Raw genomic sequence first — 21,180 nt, forward strand, 5'->3', positions numbered from 1 at the left:
CTCTCAGGTGACACTGACAGAAACTCTGTGCAGGAGGCAGCTGTACCTGCCTGTGTGCTGAAAGGTTGGAGCCCATGCTTTTGACTGCGTGGTGTGCCCAGATGCACCTCGTAGAAAGTGCAAACTTGAGTTTTCAGCCAGGTGTCTTCCAGCTGTACCAAGAATGTTTGTGTATCTCAGTTGACAGCTACAGGCAGGAAGGAAAAAAAAAACCAACCCCCCATAAAAAAAGGTGTTTTTCCTCATCTCTGCCCAGGCAAAGTAGCAGTCACAGCTGCCCATGACACACTTGGCTTTTGGCAGAGCTCAGGCTGGTTCTGCTCTGCAGACATAGGATGAAGCATGCTCAGTGTGCTTCCTTTCAGCAGGAATGCCAGCAGTATCTTGGATTACTACAGAGGCTGCTCTGTGTCTGTAAGCTCCTTTTGCAGAGTTTGGGTTCACATGAAACGGGATCAGGAGTCCTTGGTAGGCTGTGCATGGCTCTGAGCACAGAGCCTTTTGGAAAGATGTGTTTTCTTAGACATCCAGACTCTCAGTGTGGAACACTTACTTTATTGAAAAACTGTATTTTCACAAAAACCATAGTAACTTCACACACTGGTTGAACATAGGCCGAAGGTGATGTGTAGCCTGAAGGTTTTGTAGGACGTGATTCTTGTACAATCTAAGCTTTTTTTTTTTAAAAAAAAAAATCTATAAAATAACTTTGTCTTGCTTGTGGTGATGTACAAATGGTGAAGGATAGGTGCAACTGTCGGCATGTGAAAACTAATAGCTTGGTTTGCTGCTGTCATAAATTTTGTCAGCCAGGGTGGAGTGGAAGTGTGCACATGCTTTGTGGCTCCAGCTAGCATGTGTGAAAGAGAGGTCTGATTAAATCAAACTTCCTCTTCTATGGTCTTGAATGTCTCCTGCTTAAAAAAAGACATTGAGGAAGACCCAGAGAGTTCCTCTTGCAGGTATCTTTATGAAGGTGCTATGAAGGAGACTCTTTGATAGCTGCTACTAAGAATTGATGGGATTTTGATAAGTTCAGTTGCTAGGACAGAACTAATATTATGTTGTAATTTAGAAGATTTTGGGAATAGTCAGCAGTTTGGGCAAAGTCTTATTAAGAGAAAAGTGTCCCAGATCATCCAAGAATTTAAGTTTTTCTGGCTGCCAGCCCTGCAAAACAAATAGTCTTCCTCACCCTCTTATAAAGCTCACCCCCAAAACCAGGTTTTTTTCCATGTCCATCCTCCATTGCAGTGGCAGGTAATGTGAGAGTTAGACCATGTCACCAACCCCAAACTCTTTCTCCACTGGTATTCTTCTCTGTAGCTCTGCAGACACTTTTCTGAGTTGACCTAAATTCTTCAGCAAGAGGCCTGGACTCTGTGCAGAAAGGTGGAAATGGCAACTCCAGCTAGAAAATAAATACAAAGATAAATAAAGAGCATCAGTTGTATCCTTGTGTGTGGTGTTTTGATTTCCCTTTCCTTCTGGAATTACAACTTCTGCCGTGCTGGAGAGCTTTTTCATTTCTTCTTCTCCTTGTGGAAAGTTAGCACTGGGATTCCAGGGACAGTGACACAGGAAGGTAGCGTGGCATCACAGGGAAGGGCTGGAGTCTGGAAAGCCTCTTTGTGCTGCTGGCAGTGCCACAGACCAGCTGTGTGACCTGGAGCCAGGCTGCTTCACTTCTTTGTGGTTCTCCATTAGCAGGTAAAGGAAGAAGGTTTTTTTTGTGGTGCAGACTGACTCAACTTGCTTTTCACACAGACAGAGGCCACCAACAAGTGTGGCCTGAACTTCATGAGTCAAATAAATAGGTTATGATTGGATGGAAGAGGCTGTCAGTATTGCTGCCTGAAGTACTTATATCTGGTTTTTTGTTTCTTATGTGCAACGTAAAATAGTGAGTCTTCAGATTTTGTTCTGAATTTGCAGCCATTTGAAAACCAGGGAGATACTTCAGTCTTTTCTATCTCTGAGTGCAAGTCACTTCTGCTGACTTTAATGACTTGTCTGTGATAAATGAATGGAAACCTGAAACATATGATCCTGTCTTTTGTCATGCTCCAGTGTTCCATAAACAACAGAAGGGAAAATGAAATTTGTGCAGAACTGATTGTACACTTCTCCCATAGACACTTTGTCAATGAGGTCATAAATTAATGTGGAACTTTGACTCTGCGTGCATTCCTGCGAACAAGAACCCACGCCTGAATGAATGCTTGTTGCTAGAAATGAATAAAAGAAAACAGTGCAAATGCCTTTTATTCAAACAACTGCTAAAAGGGATAAAAGTCTAGAGTGGACTGCAAACCACATTACGTTCTTTTTTTTTCCCTTCCATAGTGTTCAAGGACGTTGTCTAAAAACAAATCAGATGTCTCAGAATACTCTTTGTATGAATTCTGGTGTCATCAGGTTCATGTGTGCCTCTTTTGGGATGAAAGAAGCAGGGAGGATATCCACCTGGCTGGCAAGTGGTGTTGCTGAATGCTGTGTCTGAAGAGCTGTTCACTTAGCTGGACTCTTAATGCAAGGAGAATGTGTTGTTTATAAATGTGATTGTCCTTGTCTCCTCTCCATTCGTAAATGAAAAGACACACCCTGTCCTTTTCAACCACCATAAATCATTATTTTTTTTTAACAGCTGAGTCTAGCATAGGTCTTTGCACTTTAGGTTTTGTTCTCTGGGTTTTTTGCTTGCTTGTTTTTTTTTTTCCCCTTGCTTGCTTGTTTCCATCTTTGTTCCTTTAGTAAGAACAAAATAGAATTCTTTATGCGGTTCTGCTTTGAACTTAATCCTGCTTTATTTTAAAATTTCCTTGAGCTGGAGGATTCAATGACACTTGATCTACTGAAAGCACTTAGAAGTGTGTCCTGGAAAGCAGCAAGTTGTGGGAAGGTTTTGAGTGCCTTCCCTTTAAGTCAAACCTTGGTTCCTTTTTATTTTTTTAAACAGTTCTACAATAATCAGTTGAAGATAATAGGAAGGATGTACCCATTTCCTTTGGCAGTGTGGAATGAAGCACGTGTGTCTTTGCCATTATCACAGGTGAATTTACTTTGTTAACAAAGTACTGGGAGCAAGAAAACCCTTCCTTTGCTTTCAGAACATTACTTCTGAACTTTCCAGAGTAAAAGGCAAGCTATATTCCATAATTCTGTTTAGATCTCATCAGGCTGAAGGTTCTGTTTGGTTTACAGATGGATTTTAAACCACAGTAGGTCTTCAATCTTCTGTGTTTCTTTTGCATACTTTTAAACCTTTTTTTTTTTTTTTTTTTTTCATATTTCTTAGCTTAAAAATATCTTACCTGCTCCTGTCCACTCTTGCATGCACAGTAAATGTCAAGGTTTGCCTAGCCATGGGGTTATTTAGACAGAGGCACTGCAGTTCCAAACAGCCTTTTTGGGTCCCAAAGCACTTAGCCAAAAGCAGAATACCTGTCCTGAAGAGCCACTCTCCCACCAATTTTCAATAATGTAAAGGCATTTGCAACAAAATAAGGGTTTTTCTGTGGACAGGTCTTATTAGAAGACCAATTACTTGCCATTTATTTAATGCTTCTCTTGAGGTTTGCCTTTATTGCTTCTTATTATACATGAAACCAGAATTCTGACAAAGCTTGGGCTGCCTTTTCTTGAACTTGTCTAACAATCTTGGTGGGGTTTTAAGTGCATTTTGTTTTTTCCTAATTGGAGAAGGTTTAAATTTTTACCAGGGACACATGTAAGTGCTTTTTAAAAAGTCCCTCCACCTTGAATTTCCCCAAGAATTCCTCTTTCAGCTCAGGAAAACTGAAAATCTCTTCCAGTCTCCTCTTGCCTGTTACAAAAATCATGTTTTTGGGTGTAGATTCCAGGTTGCTCAGTTCTTGGGTGGTTTTGGGTTTTTTTGGTTTGGTGTTTTTTGTTGGTTTTTTTTTTTTATTTAACCTCAAGAGATACTTTTTATCTTGATGAACTACTCTTGAACTGAACTGTCCTTGTGACAAGAGACATTGGGGGCTGTATATGTAGTGTGGCAACTGTTTACATATTCTGGAGTGCAAGTTTTTGCTTCACTTTCTCTTCTATCAGATGTCATCCTGTATCTTAAAGGCCAGATGAGAATGGTTCTTCAAAACCAGAGTCATCTTATGACAATGGGGACTGATTATTTTGTTCTAAAATTGGATTTTGTTACCTTCCTAGATAAATGTAAATGCTTGAAGATTGCTGAGTTTTAAATCATTAAATGCAAAGCATTTGCAACAGATGTCAAAAAAATAAGGTATTGTGTATCCTGGTATATAAGGTATCCTGGGCTTGCAGAAGAGAACCTTTAAGAGTTCTGTAATGTCTACATATTTGCAAGGATGGTAGGTTTTGAAGGATGCAGTTGCTTATTATCTACACCCTTATTACTATTACTAAGAGAAAGTCTTAGTTATTTTTTATTCTTTATGATCCCTTTGCTGTTTGAGATTTCTTAGGAAGAAGAAAAAGAAATTGGATGTCAGTGGCTGGCCCTCAAACAGCTTATTTAAAGCAAAAAGGATTAAACTAGGACAGAAGAACTCTATTAGGAGCTTCAGTCTCTTACAATTTTTGATACAACTGAGCTATAATACTAAATTTCTCCTTAATTTGAATGCATCCATAGTAGTCAGGGGCACCAGATGTTTTTTACTGGAAAGACTTGAAATAAGGTGAACAAGAGGTTGGTTGTGGGGTTTTTTTTTGTTTTTTTTTTTAATTTTTGAGAAGGAGATTGTTCTTAATTATTACCTGCATAACAAAGTATGTATTTTTTTACATATCGGGACTAACAGTTTTTTTTCTGGTTTTAAAGCTACAGTTTCTAATTCCTCTTTGATTAAAACACTTCCTGGCTGGAGAACTTTCAGTAAACTTGGTTGATTTACAAGTGTTGTGATCCATAATTGCAAGATGACTTTTTTTTTATCACAGAATCCCCTTTTCCCCCATCCTGAAGTGCTGATGATGAACTGTAGATGTTCCACTTGGTTTCTCCTAGAGCCTGTCTGCCATCTATGTATCACATTAATGATTATGATAATGAGCCAGAGCTCTATTTTAAGTATTTTGTACTTGAGCTTTGTATTATCACACCAACTGCAAAAATTTGATTCCTGGAAGGAGTGAGAGTGAAAATGGGGGCTGAAGGGTGGGGGGAGCAAGGTTCTAATTTGGACCCAGGATACTGCACTCATAATCAACATTCAATCTGAAGGACTCTTACCTATAGAAGTTGGTTGGGACAAAGCATTTTGGGCAGTGTGTTAGCAGCAACTTGTTCCTCCTTTTCTTCAGCATCCCTTCTCAGCTGGCAGGACCAGCATCTTGGTGCCACCACCAGGAAACACAGAGGACCTTCACTTGCCCAGGTGGAAAAGAATTGTTGGGTGGGGTAGGTGTCAGCCTAATGGTAATCACTGGTCTGAGATCTGTCAAGTGCTGGAAAAGTATATGTTCTTTTACCTGGGGCAGAGATGCTGGCTGCCATACAGCATGTGAGTCACTGGGCAAATAAAACTGTGTATTCTGTCTGGTATTATAAATGGGTCAGTGATGGATTTGTATTACCTGAGGAAATGAACTGGCGGACAGAGAAGCTTCTGCTTGCTGCCCTGCAAATGTCAAATACAGCAGAAAGCTTGGGGGAAGGGGAGGGATAGCTGGAGACAAAGGCAGTGTTAAAATAGACAGGGTGTCAGTGGAGGTCCTCAAACAAACATGTGCTTCTGAGAGGTAGGCTGGCAGAGCTGGGCAATCTTTAGGCTTTGTTAATCAGCACTTTCTTACCCTCCAGCAGGGTTTCAGCAGTGGATCTTGCTTTATAATTGGAGTCAGGCATGAGGTGGGTTTGGGTTTGCATGAGGTGGTGTGCTGTTGCACTCAGTTTTTCTGTCTGGTACAGAGCATGGACATTGGTTTTATGAGGTTAAAACCGTTCCTCTCAATGTCCTTTTCCATCCTCTCCACATGCTCTCTTGTACTTTTAAAGTACCTCTGGAGCATGCAAGATCTCTGGATGAACTGAGGCTCCATACTCCCCAGGGTCCTTACAAAGCTGAACTCCCACAGGTGATGAAAGGCAGAGGACTGTGGCTCGCTTGGATCTGATCCAGGCAATGCTCCTTTGGTTCCCCACTGCCCTGTGAACTTCTCTCACTGAGTCTTGAGTGACCAAACAGGGTAATGGGTGCCAAATTAGGGAAGTGATGTCTGGCTGGAAGATAACTCCTCTCACCAGCCAAGTTCAATTTCTGTCACTTCGGCTACATCAGGTCCAGTTCGGTTTCTGCACTTAAAGGAGGAACATGAGTCCAGAAAAACAACTTTTCACATACATTTTTTAAACTGGTGATATTCTGACTTTGTTTGGCATCACATTTTTTCAGTAGGAGACCCAAAGAGCTTTGCCCTTCATATTTGTGGTTTCTGGGTGCTAGTGACTTGATTTTCACCTCTGAGACTCCACTCAGAGTGCCTGCATGTGTTTTAAACCAGCTGTGTTGGCTGGTCTAATCTCAGATCTCTTAAGATTAAAATTCTGTGGCTCCTAAAATAATCCAGCAGTTTCTGTTTTCCCATGGTTTAGCTCTGTCACCAGTTTATAAAGCTGTATTTAGCCTCTGTAAAAATACTGTGCTTCTTGCAAACTGAGATTTGGTCCTCTTTAAAGCTTGCAGCTCACCAGCCACAGCTCTGCCAGTGACCATGGAGTGGAGCATGGAGTTCAGGGTGAATGGCAAGATGACTTCCAGAGGCACTGGAGGGTATTCTAAGGGCAGATGGCTATCAGGAGATGATCTCTTCTCTCTTCAGACACGACTTTGTGACTGTTCTTTCAGTCCACGGTCCGGCGGGGTATGTGGTGGAATTTGTCATATTTGATTTGCCACTGGCAGGACCCCCTTTGAAACAGCTCTGACTTTTCTTGGCAAGGAAAAGATCTTTGCTGGGGCTGTGCCAAGCTGAGGAGCCTGCTCCTTCCAGGGTGAGGCTGGTAATGCATCCTTTGTGTGAAAGCTCCTGGAAGGTATTTGCAATGCATGAGAAGGGATTAGGTTGTTTCTGGAGTGCCCGGGCACTGCCGTGTTCTTCAGCACCACCTACTGACATCTCCCTCTCTTTCTTTCTCTCTCTCACAACTCAACACACACCAGGGTTTGCACCTCTTTCTTGACTCGCAGCAGCAGCACTACTCGAGGTAATTAACAGTACACTCTTGGCTGGAAATTAGAAACCCCAGACCCCAGTGCATTCAGTTCCATTGTGCCATATGGGGACCACTAATGAGCAGGGTACAAAAGCCAAGCTGCTTGGCTCTGGTGTCTGTTTTCCTCGGCTGGGCCAGCCCAGTTGCCTCTTGAACACGTGTGTCTGTGGAGAAGAGCATTGAGAGGCTGGGTTGTGCCGGGGAGGTGAATGACTTGGCTCATGTCCTGTGAGTACGGGAACCAAGTGGCAAAACCACATTTCTGTTCTAAATCTTTGCCCCTTGCTGTTTCACCTCCCTCTTAAACTAGTTTTCTAGACTAGTTTTCTGCAGTAAATTAAGTGTCATACTCAGTAAGGGAGAAAGTCCTGCTCTGGCCATCCAGTTGTTCAGATTCTCATATATATATATATATTTAGTGTCTTTCTGAATTCTGTAGGGATTAATAACTTGCCATGAAAGTAATTCAGAAGATCAGAAGAACCCATCCTAGCCTTGCTTGGAGCATTTAATGTTTGAGAGCCTTTCTCATCAGGGAAGTTCTTTATCCTCAGACTCTGTTGCCTATGCTCTGTTTCATGTACTGCCTCACAGCTAACCCAGAGGAAAGAGGGACAAAAAAAGCCAGAATTGTAATTTGTATGAAATCTTAAGTTTGTAGTTTAGTAAGATCATGGCATTTTATTTGCAACCTGCTTTTATTTCAAAAGTTTGAAGTTTGAAAGTATACTTCAGCATTGAGATGGCCTCTTAATGTATTTTTTTAAACAGAACAGATATATATATGTAGACCCCAGGACAGAAAGGAAGAGAAGAAACATTATCTGTGAGAAAAGAAGGAGTCATCAGCACTTAGGTAGATTGAATCAGTAGAGCCCCAGCAGTAGCAGACGAATTGATGCCAGTGTCTGTGATTCTCCTTTCACACCTTCTTCTAAAATTCATGGTGTGCCTTTATTCTGCTGTGGTCGTAGAGTGAGATGGCTAATAGGTATTAATATTCAATAAGCATATTTTTCTGCGGTTCTGGATTTTTCAAATTTGTTTTGCCTTTTTTTCCACCCCCATTTTTTGAGAAGTCATAGGCAAGGGAATACCAGTTGAGTTGATACCAGTGTATCCATCATTTGGACCCATTTCATCTCATTTATGTGAGAGGTTCCATTAATCTTTGTTTTCTTGAACTGAGGGGAAAAAAAAAAGAAAACCCAGTCCTGCTTCTGGTAGCAATGAGATTCATCTCTTCCATGAGCTTTAAGAAGAATGTGGTTTATATTTTTTTTTAAATGGGGGTTTTGCAAGCTGTGATAGGTTGAGTGTGGTATTGAGTATGTTAAATGTCTGTATTCAGGAACACAAATAAATAAATATCAACTGTATGGGGAGATCAGCAAAGCTGGCCATCCTATTTTCCATGAGAGGGGATTTCTGAAAAGTTTGGAAGATAATGTACAAAGAATGTGTAGAAGACCTACTTTTGTGGAATCAGATCTGAAACCCACTTCAGGTTGAAACACTCTCCTGAGTAGCTGGATAAGGACGTTCTGGGAAGAAAATGAGTTTATATCTTCTCAGTTTAGAGTGTTTTTACTAGTGATTTGTAATGAATCTCCAATAGTAAAGTTCTTCCTGAAAATACCTTGCATTTTGATGCACATTTCCATGTAAATCGAGGAAAATATTTACTGGAAGAATGGAATCACTGACATCAGCTAATGTCCTTAACTGTTGAGTTTTGGAACAGAACAAACAACCCAAAACTGGATATATCGAGATAGTGGTAACTAAAGCTGTAACCAGGGATGAAGTTTTATCATTAATTTCTTTACAAGAAAATATGAACCACAAAGTAAGTATATAGTAGAGTTGCAACTCAGCCCGTGGAGTTCTATCAAAACCCACTTGTATCAGATTGAAAAGGGAAAAAAGTGGAAAAAAAAAAAAAGGTATTTTAGTTTAGTTTATGTTGTTACCAGCTTAGAGAAGTAACTACAAAGACAGTCCTTAGATAACCAAGAATTCCAATAGCTTGACTGAAATTCAGTCATTGAAAAATACTCATGAGTTGAGTAGGTTTACCTGACTGTAGTTGAGAGTTGAATTTATTCTCTGAATTCTTAATTAATTATGGGGTTTCCTTTCATAAATGAAACATGAGGCTGGCTTCCTCCAGTTGGAATAACCTTCAGGTTTCCAGTTTCTCACACGTGTAAGTTTTTGCATTACTCCTATGATTTTATTTGTTTAGTCCTAATTTTCGCTGTTGTGATTTTATACTATAAAAAGTGTTTAAGAAGAAAAAATCGGGAAAAAAAAAAGCCCAAAACCCCAAATCCAAAGATCAGAGCAGCAGCTGCACTGTACATGGGCTGAACCTGGCCAGGAGCCCAGGCAGCAGAGCTGGAAGGTCCTCAGCACAGCTGTAGGCACTGGTATAAAACCCAGGCTTCTCTAGCAAGGAAAAATGCCTGAGGTGTTACTCATGGGAATTTTGAAAACTTGTCTTATCTGTAATTACATGCCAGCAAAGTTCATTTCCGTGGTGTTTGGTAGTTAATTTTTGGAAGGGTGGGGAAGACTGGAAAAACCTGGAGGACCATGGAGTCCAACCATCAGCCAGCACTTCTCATGTTCACCCACTAAACCATGCCCCCAAGGTACGCATCCACACATCTTTTAAACACCGCCACTGGGGTTGACTCAACCACTTCCTTGGTCCATGCTTGGGGGAAGAAATTTTCTCTTCAGCTCCATTTTTTTCACTGAGGAAAATGAAAGCTGTGAGTTCAACCTGTGAGTTGTGTAATGTAGGGATGAAGTTGCCTCTGATCATCTGACCAGAGGAAGGGCTGGAGAGCTGGAGGTGCCTTTGTTCCACATGCATTGTTACTAATGCTGAGCTGGAAGCTCACGGAGCGTTGTGTGGTCTGACTGACCTTTTTAGTTGTGGTTGTGCATGTGCATATTCTTAACTTGCAGAAGCTCTGCTGATTCCATCTCAAAATATAACGGATGGGTAGTCAAACCACAGAAGCTCAATTTTGAGGTCAGTGCCTTGGGCTTCTCAATTAATTTTGTATTTTGAAGTTTTAAAACCAAACTTAAACATAACGATTTGTACTACTTTGGCTGCTGCCAAATTCTGTAATTACTGTTGTTCAACAAGCACAATTATCTTTTGTTTTGGATTTTTAAAAACCTCAAAATCTAATACAACTGTGTCTCAGATGTTCTCAGGCGTTTATGAGTGTAGAGAAGGATTCTGCAGACAATTTGAGACCACCTTGTGTCTTTAAAATGGTGGCTTTGAGAATCTCAATTGCCCAATGTTTTGAAAGCTTTTAGCTCATAAGAAAAATAAGAATACATCCATATTTAAGCACTAAGGCCCTGTATTTAAGAAGAGGTTGTAAATGCAAATTAGCCAGACAATGGCATTTTAATTATGTTTTGTGAGGTTAGCATTGCATTAGTAAGGGTATTTTAGAAGTCAAATATTATTTATAGGCAATGTGGTCTCGAGAGATTGCTTGTGAATATGTTCAAGGGCTTCTGGGATTTATGGATTAATTTAATGGTGGTTTTGTTTGGTTGCTTCGGGTTTTTCTTCCCACACTTCTGCTGCTGAGTTACTAGATTTGGTAACTCCTGTTTTACTCCACCTCCATTCACCTTTAAATTTTCTTAGTGAAAATGCAAAAGGTTATGGAATGTGTTAGCTTAGCTGACCGTGATGGAGACGTGTGAACCTTGCTTTGTCTCTGTGCCTTGGGATGTGTCTTGCCAGTGTATTAACATCTGCACTTGAAAATGGTCTTTGCTGCTCAGTGGGTGAGTCTCTCCCGGTGTCATGTCCCAGGTGGACAAAAAAAGAAGAAAGATGCACGTTGTGTTACAGTTCCTTTTGATATATGAGCTCAGACTAGCAGTGTGTGTTTTCAGCCCTTACGCAATGGCAGGATTTTAAAGAAGAACATGGAAATGGTAGAGCAGAATCCCTTACAGAACGCTTCATCCTGCTCTCAGCAGGTGATGCATGGTGAAAACATCACACTGAAGTCCGCTCAGCTGTACCTGATGTTTGATATCCTCACGAGAAGCAGTAGGATTAACCTCTTCTTGGACTTTGTGCTGCCTTTGTGGTGCAGATCCGGCTGAGATCCAAGCTGGAACCCATTACAGAGTCTCCACCAGCTTTGTAATCAGCTATTAATTAAATATTATTAATACATATTAATAGAATATATATTAATATAATTAAATATATACTATTAATAGCATCAGCTATTAATGATACCTCTCAACACAATGGTTGGTTTAAGCCTGTGTAGAGAGCAACCAGCATCTTTAAAGGGTGCATTCTCCAAGCGGCAGCGTGCGCTGGAGATGAATGAAGATGGTGGTGGTTTTCACCTCTTGAAGCGGCCAGGATTGTCTTTTTTTCATTTCCTCAGCGTTGGTCTCCCTTCTGGTTTTGTCTTTCGTAAGCTGGCCGGAAGTTTTCCAAAAGAGACAGAGCTTTCCAAAAGGGAGCGTTTTGCGGTGATGTTTCTAAAGGGTCTGAAGTTTTCGGGGGGCTGAGGAGGGGGAGGGCTGAGGGGAGGGAAGAGTGAGATTTTTGTGTTCGCGCGTTGTTTTTCATCTCTTCCACACAATGGAGCTTTCAGAGAACCTCTCTTAAAAGGCATAGCTACAGCCTTTGTGTGAAGGGTGTGTCTGCTGGCAGGGTTTGCTGATGCAGACAGGCTGGGTGGTGATTAACAAAGGTCATTAGACTTTGGAATCTGGCAGGGGAGTGGGGTGGTGTGTCTTCTGCGCCAAGCAGGAGAGCTCCCCAGGGACAGGCCCGGCTGGAGGCTTCCCGCCTGCTGTCCCCCCTCACTCCCCCGCGCCTCCTCCTCCTCCTCCTCCTCCTCCTGCTCCTGGGAGGCTCAGCTGCGTGTCGCCTCTGCCTGTAGGACAGCTTGGACCAGTGTCTTGATGCTGTGAATGCAGCGTTTGTGGAGCGAACCGCCACATTTTGTCATCCATGGGACAGGGGAAGCCAACCCTGAGGAGATGGTTTGGGGAAACCCAAGCCTTCTGCTGAAGGAGAGAAGGTGCAGCTCTGAGGAGGGCGCAGGGGGAGAGCAGCAGCACGATTTGGAGGGCAGACCATGCCAGGAGAAAGGGAGATGTGATTCTGGGAGATGGTGATTTTTAAAGCATCACCTAAGGAGGAGGAGTTAAGAAAGGGAAGGGGGGGAGAGGAAAAGAAAGGGAAAAAAAAGGCTGGTGTGCTTGAGCTGAAGCTGAGATAAGTGAGGCCATGTTGTGCACAGGCAAGAAGCTCTGAGGCTCTGAGTGCAGGAGTTGTCTGAGCTAAAATGGCTGCTCCCAAAGCTCAGAGGACTAGGGCAGCTTAGTGAGTCTTAAAGCTTCAGTGACGCAGGGGCTCATATCTCTTGAAAGTGTGATAAACACATTCAGTAGAGCTGTGGCTTGTTTGGCTGAGATGAAAGGACTAAGCTTGGGGGATGGGTAGTGAAAACTGGATGATCTGCTTTTCTGTGAAGTGCTCTAAATGCAGGAGTCGTCTGCTCCATGGAAAAATTTGTTTTCAGGTCTAATGGACTGTGCTAAAGGAGACGTGGGGTGGGGCTTCACTCTCTGCTGTAATTTGATCCAGAGCAGATAGCAACCTCTTCCACACAATTTGGTCTGGTGCTTGCACATAAAAGCTTGAGTATCTCGATTATTGTAACTTTGTTAGCTGAAAAGAAGCTGGTGCAGCGTTCATTTTCTTTATTGGTGGTGAGAGGGAGTGGGGGGAGAGAAAGGACACAGTGCAGCCTGCAAAGTAATGTAGGTAAATATGTGGAGAGCCTTTGTGCTCAGACTGTCCGGAATTTGACTTGCTAGAAGTTTATTTTAGCAGGCTACCAGAAGAAGCACTCTTTCATCTAAAATCCTGGTGCAGTACCCTCTCTCGTTCCTGTGCCTTAATGTTTTGGAGCTTTCTCCTCACTTTGTAGGTTGCTTCCTTCATACTCCACATAAAAGAAACATGGGGAATTTAGATTGCTGTGGGCTGCTGTTGTGTCTTGGACCTCTGAAATGCTCCGTTTGTCATCCTTTTTCAGCACATGCATGGAAGCTTAAGGATGCAATTGCTGTATTAGCATAGGAAGATAGATAGCTCTTGTGCCTAAGCACTGCACAGGGTAGGAGGGTCTAAGTCTTTTGTTCAGCTTGTGCTTTGTGTCTCCTGTCCTTCATGGCAGTGCAACCTTCTGTCGAAGGATTAATTGTCACAACTGAACCGCTGTTCTTCACTGCATCTTACCTTGCTTTGTACTTGAAGGTATGCAGGGCTTTTGGATGACTCTAAAGTCTTTGTAACTCATGTTTCCATTGTACTTTTTCAATATGGTTATTCCTATTGCTATCCCTTTCTTCCTCTGGCTGTCTCCATCTCCCAGACTGCTAAAGCACAAAGGTCTTGTCCCTAGAATAGACTGAAATGAAACTGTAAACATTTTTACAAAGAGTGGAGGTGTCCATAAAAGCTTTTAGTGGAAGTAGCGCAGAGCAAATTATTCTGCCTTGGTTTGCCTTCGGTAACTGCATCTAACCTTGCTGTTAGGTCTAGGTTTTCAATATCAGAGCAGATAGGATGCTTTGAGGAAAGGCAGATTTCTCCCTGTGAAAGCTTTTGATGCATGGTAGTGAATGAGGCAGGAATTGGCAACTTACAGGAAGGTTAGAGTGTGTCTCCTGAAGACAGAAGCTTCTGTCTTCTGATTGTAAATTCCAGTGCATGACTGGGAGTAGTGTGCCATTTCTCTACATATGGGCTGTGGTCTTTGAACAAGACCAAATTCTGAATAACAGCCCTGTGCAGTGGAAAAGCCAAGAGGACAAAGTCCAGTGGATCAGTAGTCACTTGTCAGACAGTTGACTGTTCATAGAGTTGAGTCAGCAGCTTGTGAGCTACCTGGATAGAACTTCTTGTGGATCTGAGTAGACGCTTCTTAATAGGGTAAAGGAAGGTTGAATTTCACGCCGCTGTGTTTGTGGAATCTCTGCAAGTGACTGAGTCATCAAAAGCTTGGTGTTACCTTGGTGTTACCTTGGTGTTTCCAGGATTTGTTCCAAAAGCACTGCTATAAACTCATATTTTTCTTCTTCTCTCCTTCCCCTGTATTTGTTGCAGATTTTTCTAATGTAAAAGATCATCCTGAACCATGGAGGTCCTGCAGTGTGATGGCTGCGATTTTCGAGCTCCATCTTACGAAGACCTAAAAGCTCACATTCAGGATGTTCACACTGCTTTTCTGCAGCCAACTGATGTGTCTGAGGAGAGTCCTAACCAGCCACGGTCTGGTTCCATCAATGCTAGCAACCAGACTGAAGTTGAATTTTCTTCTGTAAAGGATGAATTCGCAATTGCAGATGACATAGCAGGTAAAGCTCAACTCTAAGATTGATCTCAACTTTTAAGATCTCAGCTTTTACCCCCTATTTCCCATGTGTCTTATTTCAGTGTCTTTTAGTTTCTGCCTTTGTTGTGGTTTAAACATTTGCGTTATCTTTATGGCTATGTCAGCAAAGCAGATACCTAGCATCAGCCATGCTGGTTCTGAGCATGGCTTTTTTTTTGTTTTCCTGCAAATGCAAGCATGGAGGATGGTACTGTTTCCCAGCTTCTTTTCATGGGGTTCTTCATACTGATTTTTCATTTTCAGCTTTTCATGGTTGTCCTTTACTACCATGAACCACCTCAAAATGACAACTGTTGTTAGTTTTCAAACTGAAACTAGTTTTATTTTTTTTCCCCCCCAAGAAGGTAATTTTGGAAACTATCCACCCAAAACTGTGCACCACAATCATTTATATGTAGAAATTATGCATAATGGTCACTTTTCTGACCGTTGCCAGGTCTGTAGATACTACCATAAGTGAGTGAGGAAATCCTGGAATGGTTGTTGTCAGTTCAGGATGTGGTTACATTCTTAAACATACAGGGTGGGTGGAGGAAAAGCTTTTTTTATTTTATTGATTTACATATACACCTTAATTCTCATTTTAGGGCAAAATGCAACAAGTCAGATGGGGACTGGAAGTTACTATAGCCAGAGCCAGACTTTCTATGGCCAACATATGGCTCCAAATCCTAAACCAACCAGCAAGTTTTTCCAGTGCAAGTTCTGTGTGCGTTACTTCCGTTCCAAAAACCTCCTCATAGAGCACACACGGAAGGTTCATGGAGCACAGGCTGGGGGGAGCTCAGTGGGGCCACCAGCTTCTAGTTCCCTAAATTACAACATCATGATGCATGAAGGGTTTGGTAAAGTTTTCAGTTGCCAGTTCTGCACCTACAAGTCACCCAGGCGTGCAAGGATTATTAAGCACCAGAAAATGTATCACAAAAACAACCTGAAAGAGAGTTCAGCTCCTTCTGCTGCTGCTGCTGCTGCTGCTGCTGTGTCTGAATCAACGTCTGCTTCTGTGCCAGTGCAGGAACCCTGCAAGGAGCTGCCGGCAGAGGTGGTGGAGCGGAGCATTTTGGAGTCGATGGTCAAGCCCCTGACCAAGTCTAGGGGAAACTTTTGCTGTGAATGGTGCAGCTACCAGACACCTCGGAGGGAGCGCTGGTGTGACCACATGATGAAGAAGCACCGCAGCATGGTGAAAATCCTGTCGAGCCTGAGGCAGCAGCAGGACGGAACCAGCGCACCCGAGGTGCAGAGTAAGAGTGCTCAGAGTGCCTCTCCAAACTCGAATTACATGTCCATGAACACAACAGGACGTGAGATGTCGAGTGCTAATGTCTCAAACTTCAGGGGATCTATGGGCAATTCACTTATCAGGCCCAACTCTTCTACATCTTCAAAGTTTTCTTCTGTGTCTTACCCTCAAATGAAGCCTAAGTCACCTCACAACTCGGGCATGGTTAATTTGTCTGACAGATCCCGCTATGGAATTGCTGATATGACGAATTCTTCTGCTGACCTGGAAACAAGCAGTATGCTAAATGACTCCAGCTCAGATGAAGAGCTAAATGAAATGGACAGCGAGAATGGCTTAAACTCCATGGATCACCAGACCTCAGGAATGTCTGCAGAGCAGCTGATGGGATCTGATGGCAACAAACTATTGGAAACAAAGGGAATTCCCTTCAGAAGATACATGAACAGGTTCCAGTGTCCTTTCTGCCCTTTCCTGACGATGCACCGCCGAAGTATTTCCCGTCACATCGAGAACATCCACCTGTCTGGGAAGACAGCTGTGTACAAGTGTGACGAGTGCCCCTTCACCTGCAAGAGTTCTCTGAAGCTCGGTGCCCACAAGCAGTGTCACACAGGAACAACATCCGACTGGGACACCATGAACTCCCAGGCTGAGAGCATTGCCTCGTCCCTGAACGACAGCACGGTGTCTTACGAGAGTGGGAATATCAATGGCAGGAAGTCAGCTGGGATGATGGAACCTGTGCAGCCGCAGCCGCAGCAGCAGCAACCGCAACAGCAGCAGCAACAGCAGCAGCAGCAGCAGCAGCAGCAGCAGCAATCACCCCAGCCCCATTCACAGCATCCTTACAAGTGCACGTTGTGCAACTATTCCACCACCACTTTGAAAGGCCTCAGAGTTCATCAGCAGCACAAGCATTCATTCTGTGACAACTTGCCAAAATACGATGGGCCGCCATCAAACACACCGCAGGAGAGCGAGGCAGATGCTCACCCCTCTGCCAGCACCGTGAAGAAGAGCCAGACCTCCATCCTTGGGCTCTCATCTAAAAATAACTTCGTTGCAAAAGCCCCTAGGAAGGTCTCAAATGACTTCCCTTTAGATCTCTCTCCCGTGAAAAAGAGAACTAGAATTGATGAAATAGCGAGCAACCTGCAGAGCAAGATCAGCCAAAACAAACAGCAGGAGGATGCTGTGATTAATGTAGAGGATGATGAGGAAGAGGAAGAGGACAATGAGGTGGAGATAGAGGTGGAGTTAGACAGAGAAGAAGAGCAAACAGAACCAATGATAGAGGTTTCCAGTTCTTACGCACCCCAGCAAATGTGGGGCAGAGAGGCTAATGATTCCCAGAAGGAGGCGAGCTTCAGGAGCATGCAGCACGACTACAATTCCACCAACGGGGCGGAGATTGAGCTCACTTTGTCTGAGGATGAGGAGGACTACTACTCCGCTGTCAGCATGAAGGACCATCAGAGCCCTAATGCCTCTGTTCTGGGCAGCCAGTCCAACATGTACGGTACCGACCAGAACAACGAGAATTCGGAGTTCAGTGACTCTGGCAGGCTTTATTATTGTAAACACTGTGATTTCAGCAACAAATCTGCCAGAAGTGTTAGCACCCACTACCAGCGAATGCATCCCTACATTAAATTCAGCTTTAGGTACATCCTGGATCCCAATGATCACAGTGCAGTGTATCGGTGTCTGGAGTGCTACATTGACTACACGAATTTTGAAGACCTGCAGCAGCATTATGGAGAGCATCATCCCGAAGCTATGAATGTACTGAACTTTGATCATTCCGATCTGATCTACCGCTGCCGCTTCTGCTCTTACACAAGCCCAAATGTTAGAAGCCTGATGCCACATTACCAAAGAATGCATCCCACAGTGAAAATTAACAATGCAATGATATTTTCAAGCTATGTCGTTGAGCAGCAAGAAGGGCTGAACACAGAGTCTCAGACGCTGAGAGAGATCTTGAATTCTGCTCCAAAAACTATGGCAACCTCCACCCCTGTGGCTCGCGGGACCGGTGTGCCAGCTGGTTTTAACAAAAGTGCCACCAAGAGTTTCAGTCCTGAATGTGAAAATCAGAAGGAACCTTCAGTCAACACTGTGGTTGTTTATGACTGTGATGTGTGTTCATTTGCAAGCCCTAACATGCATTCAGTTTTGGTGCACTACCAGAAAAAGCACCCCGAAGAAAAGGCCTCGTATTTCAGAATCCAGAAGACCATGCGTGTAGTCTCTGTTGACAGGGGCTCTGCCCTCGCTCAAATGTCGTTTGAGCTGGGGGCTCCCATCTCCCCAAAACTCTCCGGCTTGGCTTCCCAGCCACCTCCTCCCCCACCACCACCCCCAGAGCTCTCCACTGAGCTCTACTACTGCAAGCACTGTTCCTACAGCAACCGCTCCGTCGTGGGGGTGCTCGTCCACTACCAAAAGAGGCACCCAGAGATCAAGGTCACAGCCAAGTACATCAGGCAGGCCCCGCCGACCGCGGCCATGATGCGGGCAGGGGAGCTGCCACCTGGCATCCAGAGGCCACCAGTGTCCATGCAGCAGCTGGGCCGTGGCGGGTCCGAGACCTCCGTGAACCCTCCCGAGAACGAAATGTTCTTCTGCCAGCACTGTGATTACGGGAACCGGACCGTCAAGGGCGTGCTGATCCACTATCAGAAGAAGCATCGCGACTTCAAAGCCAACGCGGATGTGATCCGGCAGCACACGGCCACCATCAGGAGCCTTTGTGACCGTGGCCAGAAGAAATCAGCTGGCAGCCTGCCCGCCCACACCTCCGGCACCGAGCGGGACAAGTCCAAGCTGAGAGCCCTCAAGTGCAGGCAATGCAGCTACACATCCCCTTACTTCTATGCATTGAGGAAGCATATTAAGAAAGACCACCCGAATCTGAAGGCCACGGTGACATCCATTCTGAGGTGGGCGTTTCTGGATGGCTTGATAGAAGCTGGTTATCACTGTGAATGGTGCATTTATTCACACACAGAGCCGAGTGGCTTGCTTGTGCATTACCAAAGGAGACATCCTGAGCATTATGTTGATTATACCTACATGGCAACCAAACTCTGGGCAGGTCCCGATCCTTCCCCTCCTGCCCTGGTGATGCCAACGGAGATGAAGACCTATAAGTGCAGAGACTGCATTTTTGAAGCATCTTCTATTTGGGATATTACTAATCACTACCAAGCATTTCACCCCTGGGCCATGAATGGAGATGAATCTGTGTTGTTAGATATCATTAAGGAGAAGGATACTGCTGAGAAAACCATGCCACAGCCTGATGAAGGTGGGGTCAGGATGGATTCCGAAGACCAGATAGCAGCACCACAGATGGATCAGGATGCAGAGTGTGCAGAGGATCCCAGCCTTTCCCATGAAAAAACTGTCCAGCTGGCTTCCGCAAATCCCGCCATCTCCTCCACTCCATACCAGTGTACAGTGTGCCAGTCTGAGTACAACAACCTACATGGCCTCCTGACGCATTATGGCAAAAAGCATCCTGGCATGAAAGTGAAGGCAGCAGACTTTGCTCAGGACATAGACATTAACCCAGGGGCCGTGTATAAGTGCAGACACTGCCCATACATTAACACACGCATTCACGGCGTCCTCACGCACTACCAGAAGCGGCACCCGTCAGTCAAAGTCACCGCTGAGGACTTTGTGCATGACGTGGAGCAGTCGACTGACATTGCTCAGAACGACGTGGAAGAGACTAGCAGGATTTTCAAGCAGGGCTATGGTGCTTACCGGTGCAAACTCTGCCCCTACACCCACGGAACCCTTGAGAAGCTGAAAATCCACTATGAGAAGTACCACAATCAACCCGAGTTTGATGTTTTTGCCCAGTCACCACCAAAGGTGTCTGCCTCAGTGGAGCCAGACATGGTGACTGAAATCAAGGCCTCCCCAGAAATTGCTGCTGAGGATGTTGGAGAGGTCTCCATGCCAGCGCCTCATTTCTCCAGTTCTCACTTAGTGTCTCACACAGTTTTCCGGTGTCAGCTCTGTAAATATTTCTGCTCCACTCGGAAGGGGATAGCAAGACACTACCGCATCAAGCATAACAACGTTCGGGCGCAGCCAGAGGGCAAGAACAACCTCTTCAAGTGTGCTCTGTGCTCCTACACCAACCCCATCCGCAAAGGGCTTGCAGCACACTACCAGAAAAGACACGACATCGATGCCTACTACACTCACTGCCTGGCAGCCTCCAGGACAGTAAGCGACAAACCCAATAAAGTGATCATTCCATCTCCTCCCAAGGATGACACTCCTCAGCTCAGCGAGGAGCTCAGGAGGGCTGTAGAGAAGAAGAAGTGCTCGCTCTGTTCCTTCCAGTCCTTCAGCAAGAAGGGCATCGTGTCCCACTACATGAAGCGTCACCCTGGTGTTTTCCCTAAGAAGCAGCATGCCAGCAAGCTGGGGGGATATTTCACTGCTGTGTATGCTGATGAGCACGAAAAACCAGCTCCAGCCGAGGAGAGGAACGACTTTGAGAAGCCCGAGGTGGAGGCTGAGGCTCAGGAAATTGAGTGGCTTCCCTTCAGGTGCATTAAATGTTTCAAGCTGTCCTTCAGCACAGCAGAGCTGCTGTGCATGCATTACACCGACCACCACAGCAAGGATTTGAAGAGGGACTTTTCCATACTTGGAAGTGGCACCCGCTCTCAGAGCCCTGTCTACCAGTGCAAACACTGTGATACAAAATTGCATAGCACGGCAGAGCTGACTGCACACTTGAATGGTCACAATGAGGAATTCCAGAAGCGTGCCAAACGTCAGGAGAGAAGGAAGCAGCTTTTGAGCAAGCAGAAATATGCAGATGGTGCTTTTGCAGATTTCAAACAAGAGAGGGTAAGGATTTGTGTGTCTGGTCTCTTTCTCTGCCCCCTGCTCCCCACCAGGCAGCCCACCAATGCCCACTTGCATGTTCTCTTGGACAGCCAAATGACCACAGGCTAATGAGTGACTCAGAGTGCCAGTGAGCTCCATAAGTCAATTACACATCCTGCTTTAATTTCCTCATCCATCCACCACGTCTCCCTAGGTTCTGTAGGAAACCTTGTTCCTTCCTACTGCTTCCTTCAGTATTTTCTTCATCTTCTTTCCTCCCTCCCACACTTCTGGAGGGCCATCTGTGTCTGACAGTCGCTTGTTCTTTTGTGGCAAGACTGCCATGTACTTTCTTG

General features: G+C 44.4%; 1 protein-coding gene across 6 annotated transcripts in view; it reads left to right on the forward strand.

Moving 5' to 3' along the window:
- The window catches only part of ZNF462 (zinc finger protein 462), an 88,215-nt gene that overhangs the window by 24,090 nt on the left and 42,945 nt on the right, over nucleotides 1-21,180 (forward strand). For 5 of the 6 annotated variants that reach the window (XM_033520352.1, XM_015653197.3, XM_015653201.3 and 2 more), the window contains exons 2-3: nucleotides 14,424-14,674; nucleotides 15,300-20,845. In XM_033520352.1, coding sequence (XP_033376243.1) covers nucleotides 14,455-14,674; nucleotides 15,300-20,845 — 5,766 coding nt within the window. In that variant the 5' untranslated portion in view covers nucleotides 14,424-14,454. The remainder of the gene's footprint in view (nucleotides 1-14,423; nucleotides 14,675-15,299; nucleotides 20,846-21,180) is intronic. The other variant, XM_015653202.3, reaches the window with a different exon arrangement.

Source organism: Parus major, chromosome Z (assembly GCF_001522545.3).
Source record: "Parus major isolate Abel chromosome Z, Parus_major1.1, whole genome shotgun sequence".
Lineage (NCBI taxonomy): Eukaryota > Metazoa > Chordata > Aves > Passeriformes > Paridae > Parus > Parus major.